This window comes from Thermobia domestica, chromosome 7, assembly GCF_964235325.1.
Source record: "Thermobia domestica chromosome 7, izTheDome1.hap1.1, whole genome shotgun sequence".
In the NCBI taxonomy this organism is placed as follows: Eukaryota; Metazoa; Arthropoda; class Insecta; order Zygentoma; family Lepismatidae; genus Thermobia; species Thermobia domestica.
Genome location: NC_137460.1, coordinates 223,301,301 through 223,314,394, shown reverse-complemented (window position 1 = coordinate 223,314,394; position 13,094 = coordinate 223,301,301). Strand labels below are relative to the sequence as shown.

The window sequence follows — 13,094 nt, the reverse complement described above, 5'->3', positions numbered from 1 at the left end:
AGACACAGAAAGCTTTCGATCGATCGGAATCAACTGGCCGCAACCATTCATACTGTTTCTCCCATTCTTTTCGATAATGTTGTTGGTATTGGGGTTTACCCATGCTTAATTAAAGAACACCACACTTTTAAGGGAGAAAAGCAACACAGAATACACAGCACTATGCACTATACACTAGACACTTCAACTAGATATATTGAAAATATTTACACGCAAATAATATTCACTCGCTCTATCCCGACCCGAGAACTGCGAAGTTTCAATTGAGTGGATGCGTAGTTGCGTTGTCAGGAGTCACAATCCACCGGGAATTTTCCGAATTTTTCACACATTCGTAGGGCTATGTATGCAGGTGGCGATTCGATGTCATGGACCACACGGGTTATTCCCGACTTTTGCGCTCACGTTCGTTTTATTCATCAATCTTGAGGCAATCGCTCATCATGTATATTAATTTTTCTTAAAAGCAAAATCGCTTTAAAAATTCGCCAGTTTTGTCGTCAAGACAGTTCAGAAGTCGCTGAAAAAGTCGTTAGTCGCTTTCGTAAAAATTTTGTCGCCAGACGCCTCTGCAAATCCGCTAGATTTAGCGACAAGTCGCTAAGATTGGCAACAGTGAGGAGATCCCAACACGATATTACCCCTCGTGAAATGTTCAGCATACGATGCGGTTCGACTGACACGTTCACCGGTGCAATAGAAGTTAACAAGTAGCTTCGCCGTTTGCTTCTCATCGACAGTTTCCACCAATAATGTGCCATTCCGCAATTTCTTGATGTCTTTTACCTGTCCGGCTTGATAAGTTATAACTTTATTAATAACAAAAGGGGATAAGCCCTAAATAGCAATCGGACGGTTTACATCAGAAGTGGCACTATCAACATCTTTATCTTTAATTACAAGATATCGTACGACGGGCGTGGTGATACTTGTCTTTTCCACAATTTCACTTTCACTTTCACTTGGTTTGGGCTTCTTTCGCGAGGGAGAGCCCGGATCTGATTTTAAAGTTTTTGTACCCATAGGAAAAGGATTTTATTTAAACATTGGGAAAGGAAAAAGGAGTGTGAGGTCACACCGGGGCGTTAACGCTCGTCAGAATTGTAATGTATCCTATGCTTCGGTTTTTCCCCCTTTCTTAGTTTCCGTTTCATCACTGACTATTAATTGGCATTTTAATTTCTCTATCTTTTGCTCTAGTTTTCGTTGTTTTGGATGCTCTGTGACACGAACGGCTTCTCTCATTGGTGATGTATTTGATTTCATTTTGTTCTTACCTTTCGTTTTCTCAATTCTTGCGGCCGCTTTAGGGTATGGACGGATCTCTTCACGGGTCACCACAGATTTCTTCACAGTTTTTATTATTAGACCTACTCCAAATTTTAAAGTTTGATGATCTATTGCGGATTCGGTTTCTTTATCTGGTGTTGAAGTACTTTCGTTTCCAGTATTATTACCAAGTGCTAACTCTCAGCTACAGCGGTACACAAGAAATCCTCTTCGCTAAATATATTCTCATTGAGTGGTCAAATTTCAGTTGATGTGAATTCTTTCATCAGCATCGGTATTTCATAGATCGTCATGGTTTTTCCTGGGCTCATTGTCATCCAATTGTCAGCCCCTGTGTTGAAGAACTTCTTGAACTGGCCGTAATCTCACTTTATCTAAAGCTTGAAGTCGGTATGTAGTGTGTTGGAAAGGATAATAATAATAGTACACTTCTTTCTTTACAGAAGTCAATCACGTGGATTGACAAATAAGAAATGTGATTGTCTAGTAGTAAAAGACAAGGATGTTCTTACGTACAACAAACATGTATAAAATGCTTCATGAATTGTAGAAATAAGGGACCTGTAACCTAACCAGACGAATGGGCAGCTCCAATACATCCTGTTGGTCCATTAACAATAAAATGTTCTCTAAAACTACTCTAGGAAAAATGAAGAGAGGTGGTACTGTATTTCCGACTAAATTTCCTGCGAAGACTATTGTAACTGTTTCACCTTTCTCCGCAGATGTGATCCTACATACGTGTTAGGAATGGCTTGAACCCCAGAAGACCTCACTTACATAGAGTTTTGTACTTCTTTATATTTAACAAAAATTGTAAAATTAATATTGCCTAGGTGATATTTTATCATTTAAAATCATGAGTCGATAGAGCAAGATGGTGTCTTCACCGATTTCTGATTTTCAAATTTACAAGAATTACCAAATGTTTCAAGAATATCAGTCTCTTCTTCGGTGGAAGGAAAATTTATAGGAATAATGAAACTGGAATTTATAGGAATAATGAAACTGAAGAGAAGTCCCACATCGTAATTATATAAACGGAACTTCCTGCCTCTCTTCCCCCACGCCACAAACCTAGATGCAAAACATGCTATATGTTCCCAGACACCTCATAACTGTCAACACTGCCCTTGGGCCTTACACACATTACTCGAGAGGCACCTGAGCAAGTTCCAACACCATCTATCTCCTCTCCTGTTCCCAATGCTCAGCTTCTTACCCTCAGCACAGTATAAAAAATTACGGACACTCAACCACAGCATTCGATTCCGAACTTCCGGTTGCAATGCACACCTCCCAAAACTCCCTTTCGACCACTGTTTCATAGTAGTCGTACTTAACATCCTTACCTCTAACTCAAATTACTCGAACCGCAAACGCTGGCTGGGAATGTGCATACATCTCCTGTTTCAAATCCCACCTCCCCCAGCTTTAACCTGCAGTGAGGTCCCTGTCCCATTTCACCCTATTTATTTACTTATATGTATATAAATATTTATATACATGTCAACATATGCATTAAAATTTCTTAAAAAGTAAAATCACAGAATATGTACCGGATAGATGTGGATCCAACATTTCGCGTAGATTTGTAAGAGAGACATGGCATGGTTGCCATCTCATCGTCAGCGTATTTTTAAGTTTTCTTCATAGCTCGAAGAATGCACCTACCTTCCCGAGGGATTTAAATTAAAACTAAAATCGATTAAATTCGGTGTAGGTATTCGACAATTCTTTCCTCCACGTCTAAAATAAGGAGTAACTTGAATTCCATGCGTATGCCAGTAGAAGTAAACAAAATTGGATAACGTGTCTTTATGTCAACCAGTAGACAGAGAGATGCAACAAGGTCTTGCGTATCCTTTAAAGTCTCTTTCATGTGAAGTTGCAATTCTTTTGCATTAAATGCACTTTTTGTGCATTTCAACATCTTCCGTTGAACACTGTGAGAAAAATAATGCAATTCCACGATTTGTCTTCTGCTTATTGCGTTCTTTGATACTTTTACCGTGTCCTGATGCAAAACTGTCTTTCTGCGATCATCTTTTATTATATATTTTCATTGGCCATCCTGAAAATCTGTCTCCAAGAGTTGATTTCAACGACGGAAATGTAATTACAAGGTATAGTGTGATTATTCCTTTGATTTGCAGTAGGCCAAACGTTAATTATTCTTTTTTTTTCATCTCATCGTACAAATGCTGAAGAAGTTCGTGTTTAGCAGCCGAAGATATTGTACCACATTCGAATTGGTTAAGAAATTGAATCAAAAATCTTTCGACTGGAATTCGGAATGTGTTTATCCAAGAATCTGATAAATTTGTCCTAGAAGTGTCTGTTTCCTTCTCAATTGACACTTTCCAAAAAGCTGCAGGTTCACCTAGAAAAGAAATAAGAAACGGTTGTCCATTATATAGGTAAACACGAAAGATTTTATAAAATCTAGTATGATGGGCGAGAAACTGATAAGCGCTATTCAAGATAGCAACACAAATCGTTCCACGTAGCGTGTGGTGAACGACCTAGAAGAAAGAGGTTGGAGGGCTGAGTATCACGAATGACCTCAACATGATAGTCTGTAACACATGAAATATACACAATATTAAAGAGAAGTAGTGGGAATAACATAAACGCGACATTTATTCACAATGAAACGGTTAGATAGAACGAAATTGTTGAATGCAACGTACAATACATGTTGAAGTTCATTTTTCACGAACTTATAACACACAGACCTTCCTCTATCATTACAAACTTCGCACAAAGCAGTATATAATAGATAACCATCAATGTTTACTTTGTATGTCCTATCAATAAGAACATTTCCATACTTCTCGGCTAGCTGTCTCATGACTTGAGTCTGAATGAGCAAATAAGCAAGAGTGCCGTCTTCAATTAACTTCTGTTATATTTCCTTCCCGATCCACTTCCAAATCATTTAAGGCATCACCTAATAATTCGCGTTCTGTACGAGCATTGGCTAAATCATTTCGCATAGTGCATCCCAGATTACTTAAATCCGTAGTCGTTATTCTTTTAGCGACTTTGTGCAAATTGTATGTTTAAAGTTACTGCATTTATGTTAAAATTCAGCAAAGTACTGCGAATTTTTTTCAACAGAAGGAACGCGGTTCTCTGGATATTGCAATTCACCAGGAAATAATTCCAAAAATATTGTCTTGGTCGTTTTTGCTTAGTTTATTCCAAAAGTGATTTCCCCCCCATTATGTACTGTAGGTGGGGCATAATGGGACATTGGATTTCAGTGAACTCCATAATGTCCCTAACCCATAGTGCCCAGTACTCTTGCCTAGTGATTGGCAGTGGGAATATTCCTGGGGTTTTCCCTGCTATATAAATTCCCGGGAAGGAATTTATTTCCATTTCCTTACTTTATTTTCCAAAGTATAGGAACCATATGAATAATTATTTTCATTTATTATCATTTACTTCTAGGTTTTAAATAATTTGAAGGCTAAAAAGATTGAAATTCGTTGACTGTATTTTATATAACTAATTAATTGTTGGGAGTCAGCGGGTGCAGTTCGTTTTTTGTGATACCCAGAAAGATGTTGGGAGTGAGAAGTGTTAAAAGTTAGTATATAGATAGTGTAAACAAAAGAACGTAATTAGTTTTAGAAAATGAAGTGCGTAACTATGTGATTGTTTATATGTGTAATTGAGTTGATGTCTGAGATGAGCCGTAAGTGGTTGAGATTATGAGTGGATTTGATATGAGCAAAAAGTGGCTGAGTTGATTGTATAGTTTTCGATGTTAGTTGCTCAAGTCTATTTCTGAACCTTAGGGGATGGGTTTGTATAGGTTAATGTATCCAGTGACACACAGATACAGTAAATGGTCTAAGTAGTTTGGAAGTTGTTTTGACATCATTGTTGATTATTAGTAAGAGTTAATACCTTTGTCTATTGAATTATTTTACAACCTAACAAATGGCGCAGTTGGTAGGATGGAATCTACGTGTAGGGCTAGACTTCAAGATATGGGTTACCAAGGTGAAAAAGAACTTCGTTTGTGGATCTTAGAGGAATTTAGGAAGCGTGACCTTGTAATTTCTCAGTTACAAGAAGAAATTGAGCAGTTGAAAGAAAAGCAAAAGAGCATGCATGCAAAGAATCATTATAAGAAGTATTGTACGGACTGTCTCAAGAGTAAATTGAAATCTTGATTAAGTGATGGCAAATGTAACAATTGTTTCAAAACACATATGGAAAATCAATGTCCAGCTAAACATCGTAGATGTTTTGCTTGTTCAGCCATTGGTCACTACGCTTATGCTTGCAATGGCAGGTCTAGAACTACAGCAGTAAAGCAAGAGTCAAGCGTCATGTCCATTAATTTAATAAATAAGGATGAATCAGCTACAGTCGAGGAAATAGCATTACATAGTAAGTCTACTTCAACACAGTCAAAACCAGAAATGTATAGAGCTGACCCAGGAGGAGAATTAGATTTACACAAAAAGTTGAAGAAACAAGAATTATTGAGGGTAGAGGAATTAGAACGGAGTTCTGTGTAGAATAGAAGAAAACCTAAGAAGCGCAAGAAAAGTGCAAGTCAGTATAACCAGCTGATTGAGTCGGAAGATGAAGTGTAAGATAAAACTATGGAGTCGGAGAAAAGGAATTTCAGTTCCCCGAGACTTACTGGAAGTAAAAGTATGAAGAGTGAGACATCAGTTACTAGTCTGCGTAATAGGGATTATGGCTGAGAAATCAAATGTCCAACTCTAAACAGGAGTTAACACAATATATTTTTAGGGAATTAAAGTGTCGACTTCAAGAGTTTCAAGTGTTGTGGATCACAATTTGAGATGGATCACAGATTAAAAAGGTTGGAAGAACAGGAAAAGAAGAAGAAGAAGCCAGCATCTGAAAAGTAAAAACAAGAGTTAATATTATTGTTTTCTGCTATGTTTTTATCAACTTGGTTTTGGGCGATACCCGGGGGAATGATATTGGATTGTTGGTATGTTTTTGTCAATTTGATTTTGGGCAATACCCGGGAGAATGTTGGGTTAGGTCAATTAGTCGGGCAAGGTATTGCTAGTAAATATTCGGACAAGGTGTCAGAAATTTGTAAGAACAAATGAAGAGCGTAACTATGTAATTCAAACAGTGTGTATTTGTATTGATGTTGGAATAGAACCATAAGTGGCTGAAGTTGTTAGTAAAGTGGATATAAGCCAATAGTGGCTGAGTGCATTGTAAAGTTGTTAAAGAGTAGTATCTCTGAACCTTGGTGTTTGTAACAGAGTATGTAAATGTACCCAGATGTATATAGATGGAGTAAAAGGTTGATGCAGTTAGGTAGTTATTTACACGTGCATTGTAGAACACTAGTCAGATTTGGAAAGTTATTTAAGATAAATACCCTTGCACTGATTATTTGACTAACAAAACAAATTAGTTAGTCGTGTAGTAGATAACGCCTCCAACAGTACAGACTGTTCTTCCATAGAACTGGCGTAAAGCAGTTTCTGGGTCTATGTTTGTTCTGACACTCGCCACTACGTTGTGGGCGGTTATCATCAATTGAGGGGGAATGCATCTACCGAAATCGTGGAGCCATGAAAACCCCGCGAAAGACGGAACAAATTGGAGGTGGGGTCGGAATGGATCTCGCACCTCTGCAAGTTGGTTTATTAGGAGTTCGAGTTCGGCTGGGACGTTTGCGTTAAGAAGGGTCTCAAGGAGCTCTCTTCTGTTAGCATCAAATCTAAACGCATTGGCATGGGTAGACGGCGTTGATCTAGTGTATTGGTCGCTTAGAAGGAAGAATGCATTTAGCAGTATTTGCTCGTAAGCAATTAGTGTAAATATGGATACCATTGGGTAGTTTTTAACATCTAAGTCTGGATATTGTTTCTGAATATTATAGACGAAGTAGCTGAGAGGGAATCTGAGGTCTGGTTGCACATCAATAGTCCAATCTAGACCATCATCAATCTCTATTCTTCTAGCGATGTTTAATCGGACAAAATAGTCATTAACTGTCTTTGGTGGTTTGGCTTCTTTCACTGTGACTGGCTTACTAAACTACTTTGATACTCTTTTCAGGGCGTCACTGTTCTTAAGTTCTAATGTAACCTTGGTTGCGTCAGGCTGGCCCTAACCCATAGTGCCCGGTACTCTTGCCTAGTGATTGGCAGTGAGAATATTCCCGGTGGGATGGAAAATGGGAATATTCCTGGGTTTTTCCCTGCTATATATATTCCCGGGAAGGAATTTATTTCCATTTTCTTACTTTATTTTCCAAAATATAGGAACCATATGAGTAATTATTTTCATTTATTATCATTTACTTCTAGGTTTTAAATAATTTGAAGGCTAAAAAGATTGAAATTCGTTGACTGTATTTTATATAACTAATTAATAATATGATTTTTTAATTTCCATTCCCATTTGCACTAGAAAGTAGCAAAGTAGATACTAATTTATAAATGTTCAATAGGAACCAGTTTGTAAAGTAATCTAGAAATTCTGTAGAGAGGGAGGTGAAGTACTATAAATACACCCCAAACCACCGTCAGTAATAGATGTTGGTCTGTCTGCTGTCTCAGATTCGAATTTCGCTCTCTGAGAAAGAATCAAATATTGAGTAAAGAGATATGTAGTCGTAAGTACATATGCTTTTAAAATGTAATGTATACATATCAAAATTAGGCTTGATTCTCAGGGTTTTTCATTAGTACCGGTGTTTCCGGATCTGTGTTAATCAAGATTTGTTTGCTTCCTTCTACGTGTGCCTTGATGTACCAGGCTTTGTTGGGGAATTTTAGTAACATAGTGTATATTGTTCTTAATAGCCTATCTTCTTAAATTAGAGATTTAATAGTACACAGTAAGAACACAGTAACAACGCACAGTGTACCTCAAATCAACATTCTTTATATATGCCATCTCATACACTTTCAACCTTACGAATTTTCCGAGAGACTACGTAACGCTTTCTGGCAGTTACCAGGCTAATTTGTTAATAACATGTAAAAAATTAATATGGTTATAATATTAGTAGCATTTTCAAGTTTAGAAAATCCATTTACATATAAATTTAAACTGTTTAGCGGTGTAAAGGTATGTGGACCTTCTATACCAAATGTTTTTCCTACATATTTACTCGCATAAGATATATTGTAAGTAAAGATACATTTATGCGAGTCTATAAATAGCATAAAATAATAAGATAAAATCGTTCGAGTTTATATTTTAAAGAATCCTCTGGAGACAACAGTAATAAGTAAGTATACTGTGATAAAAACTAATTTTATTTTGAAATTATAATATAGTAATAGAATGCAATTTTCTTTGTGTCTGGAATATTCCCATTTTTGGGAATCTTTCCAAAAATATCCTCCCGGAAATTTACCCATCACTACTCTTATCTTTATAATACCTGGCTTTAATGTAGATTTATTATAAAACATTATATTATTCCTATTACACAACACAACTGTAATTTTATGAAATATTACTTAGAATCGATTATCAAATGTAACAAAAGATGAATACTCCTTTTGTTTAATAAAATGTCAGTCTCGTTAAAAAGTATACGTTAATTCTGAATTAGGCATTATCAAAAAAAAAAAAAAAAAAAAAAAATTGTGTGCATTTGGAATTGTACTGCAAGGTTTATTCAGACATACATTGAATTATTGTAGGTTAATTTTTAATATTTCCAGACACCAAATCTATTTAAACATATTTTGAAATTGAGGATTAGAACATAAATAAAATTGCGCATTCAAAAAAAAAAAAAAAAAACAAACAAAAAACAAACAAACACACACACACACACACACACACACACACATATATATATATATATATATATATATATATATATATATATATAGATATAGATAGATAGATAGATAGATAGATAGATAAAAGAGATCAAAATTGGACCCCCATTTTGTTTTTTATCTCTAAAATCATGATTGCCTATTATTTTCAGTGGCTTTTTTCCGCAGAAGAATCACTTAATATGTCTGCAAAACGTATGTGCGGTCTAATGTAGGTTACAGCTAATCAGATTTTGTTAGGAGCGATTATCGTAAAATGCTACGAACATGCGATGTGCGAAAGTGTTGCCAAAGTCGAACCCCTCTTATGATTAAGCTTAAATTTATAGAAAATTACAGTTTATCCATTGAAATATTAATATACAGTATTGAGGGACGTTTCTTTTGTTACTTAACGCCAAAAGTCAAACACACAGATCTCCCGGTTGTTGGCAGTACACTCTTTGTGTGCCCGCAAACCACACACTGCACATTGGATCTACAATTCGTTTCAGCCCTCCATGGAAAATTTCTCACCACAAAACAATAGTCATTATGGTCTTCAGTTGGATCACTTCCTGGAATATCGAGATCAGAATGTTCACTATGCAATGTCGCAATATCTTCATTGCCTGAAGTCACATCATCATCATTATTTTCGTTCTTTTTTCCTGTCTTATGTTTCCTTCCTTTTCTTTGTCCTTTACGTTTAGCTGGCTTACGTTTGTTCCCCATTGAACTCTCCAAGGACTGCATTAGCTCCCGTTTGTACGGTGAAGATGTTATCACTGCAGATGAAGTTGCCTTGCTACCTCATGTCCAAGTTGCCTTATTAATTCATGACACTGGACTGATGTCCATTGAACCCACCTCATAACATACAGGGGCAGTCGAAGGGCCAGGCTGATCGATCGTGGGTAGCGTTGAAGTAGTGGAGATTACAATCTGGTGAAGAGTAGACAATGCTGGAGGAGAAACTTTTTCCACACCAGATACGGTAGATATGGTGTTTGTGTCTTCCCTATGGTGGGCGTCTTCTGAGGCGGGAATGGACTCTAAGTCCTGGAAAACGTTCCTGTTCACGGGGTAAAGGCCGATGCAACAAAACCCATTCATTGCAATCTCTGTTTGGCACTTGATGTATGCTTTACCGAAGAACTCCATAACATCAAAATTTGTTATAGGTCTCTGGTTTTCTCTAAGCCGAACACGCACTTCTTCACTATAATAAGCTTTGAGCGGAGACATGAAGGTACGATCGAGGGGCTGCATTTTGTGGGTTGAATGGGGTGGTAGCAATATGATTGTGATGTGGTTATCTCTAGCAAGGTCAATGATGTCGATATTCCGAGTATGGCTGGAATGCCCACCTAGTATGAGCATTACTGGTTCCTCTTCAGAAGGTTTAGTTCGGCGAATAAAACTCTTGAACCATTCAGTGAAGATATTAGATTGAACCCAAGCAGACGGATGCACAGTAACAATCGTTCCAGGAGGCTTTCCTCATTCTAGAGCTGCATTTATATTGCTACGAAGAAATATTACAAGCGGAGGGATAAAACTGCCGGCTGTACTCGTTGATACTATGACTGTAATCATGGAACCTCTCTCCGCTGAGATGATGGCTCCAATTTGACGTTTGCCTTTCAATCCAACGACGTGAGCAACTTCGCATTTGGAACGTTGATAAGACAGGTTTGTCAATTACGCAGAACAATCAGCTGTGTAGTGATTTTTCTATAGCTTTTGTGTGTAGTTGTCAGAAAACTTACAAATGTTTTCTTTTGTAAAGCCAATGGCCCTAGCATATGATGTTCCAACTGGTTTTCGCACTGCTAACTGTGCCTTGTGTTGCCTCAGGAAAGACGTTTAGCCATTTCTGACCGCCACCTTGATCTTTAAATGGATGAACCAGGTTATTCCTAATTGCTAAATTCAATGCCATTCTTCGCAAGTCGGCCCGAGTCAAACCAAAGAAAACGTTCTCCGTCCCAAGAGAATACTCAACCAGTCGGCACCAAGTACTGTAGGCTTTCTCATTTTTGTGAGAGCTGCTTTCTTTGGGCTTCCATATTTTTCGTTTGAAAATCTCATAAACGTTGTTTTTGGTACTTTGATTATCTTGGTTGCTTGTCTCTTATCCATTATCTTCTTTCTTACTGTCTTAATTGCATTCTCCATTTGTTCAAGATCCTATCCTCTTCCACGAGCAGGGTCGTTTGTATGAGTTCACCTCTGGTGCTTGGGGTCCTGGGTTCAAACCCTGCTCCCGCCAAGTGAACTTTGTGGTGGACAAACACCGTGTGCGTGGGTTTTCTCGGGGTTCTCCCGTTTCCTCCCACTTTCTTCATTCCACCATTTCATTCATTACTCATCATCACCGTCTCCTTTAGCCTAACCGGCATAACCGTGGGACGTAAAACTCAAAAATTTCATTTCATTTCATTTCATTTCATTTTTCGTTTGTATGAGACATCTGAAACAATATATATATTGTGGTTTTCTTAAGCAATCGCAACTCTATTTGACTTACAAACAAAACATTGTAAGATTTCAGGGGGTTCGACTCTGGCCAGTACATGGGTTTCCTACTTAGGACACTTTGCCCCTTATCATGTTTTCCCATAATCCTAAAATTAAGCAAATGAACAAACAAAAACAGTATTGTGACTTACCCTCTGGTAAGTAACGAACTTTGCACTTTTCTGCACAGCTACAAAAACTTTCGCTCAGTCTATAAATAATAATGACGCAACTGGCCCGCTTCTCGCGACGATTCGGTGTTGCCATTTCCATAGCGCAACAGTGTTCTACACGTTAACCTTGAACCATTAGGTGGCAGCACTTACCACCCGAAATAACACGGGGGTCCGACTTATTTACCGGGGTCCGGGTTTTGTCACTTTCATCAGGGCTATCGAGGTAAATGCGGAAAATGAAACGCAAGTACGAAAACTCTTATAACTGAGAAAATAATAATTTATTTTCTGCATAACGCGGCACAAAACTGCAAGACACTTGTTCAGAAAGAAATCGACTCGATGTAACCGCCGTCAGCTTGTACAACTCGCTCAAGTCTGCCTCGGTTCCGTCTACACGCACGTTTTACCTCCTCCTTGTCCATGTTGGTCATCAACTCCGTGATACGGCCTCGCAGTGCGTTCTTCGTGTTGTGGGGCTGTGCGTTGACCTTTTCTTGACGGCGCCCCAAAAGTAATAATCAAGGGGGTTGCAGTCTGGGCTAGACGGTGGCCAAAGATCGGGTGACCAGTGGTAGGGCACATTGGTGTAGAGCCACGCCTGAGTTTTCCTTGCTTTGTGCGCGGGTGCTGAGTGCTGCTGAAACACGTAATCCCTTCCAGCAACCACTTTGTCCATCCACGGCTTCACAACAGTCGTCAGAACGCCAATGTAAACGTCGGTGTTAATTTTGAGGCATTCTTTGAAGAAATACGGTGGCATAACATTCCCTTCGCCGCTTATGATTCCCAAAACCATGACTGATGCTGAAAATTTGTTGTGCATGACGGTAGGCACTTCTGAAGGATCTTGACAAAGCCACCTGTCAATTTGGCGATTCACTTTTCTGTCCTGGATAAAATTCTTCTCGTCTGAAAAGAATCTCAGAAGTCCAGCACTGTTGTGCTTCAAGTCATTCAACAATGCTTGACATTTCAATTTACGGTCTGCTTTGTTTTGTTCTGTCAACATTTGGCGTTGTCTCAAAACATTGGATTTGTAGCCAAGGTTCTCGTGCACTGCCAAACTGATTGTTGATCGCGCAACGTTCATATCCTTCGCTTAGTTAGCCATGCTGCGTCCAGGGTCCTCTTCGATCTTCTCTTTCAACGTGTCAACAAAGTCTGCTGTTCTTTTTCGGTCCGAGCGCTTGCTGTGGCTTGCAGGGTCTGAGGTAACCTCATCCGGGACGTAGGCTTCTCGAAATTTTTTGGCCATTGCATACACTTGCGTTTTCTTGTATCCGAACCACTAGATTAT

At 38.3% G+C, this 13,094-nt stretch overlaps 1 protein-coding gene across 1 annotated transcript; it reads right to left on the bottom strand.

The window, feature by feature from the left end:
- Positions 1–12,227: 12,227 nt before the first annotated feature.
- On the bottom strand, positions 12,228–12,887 carry LOC145689574 (uncharacterized). Its single transcript, XM_081763754.1, has one exon. It carries the CDS (start codon positions 12,885–12,887, stop codon positions 12,228–12,230), a length of 660 nt encoding a protein of 219 aa, XP_081619880.1.
- Positions 12,888–13,094: the final 207 nt, after the last annotated feature.

Excerpts from the sequence above, each read along its gene's own strand:
- LOC145689574 (XM_081763754.1), bottom strand. The coding sequence starts at position 12,887 with ATGAACGTTGCGCGATCAACAATCAGTTTGGCAGTGCACGAGAACCTT.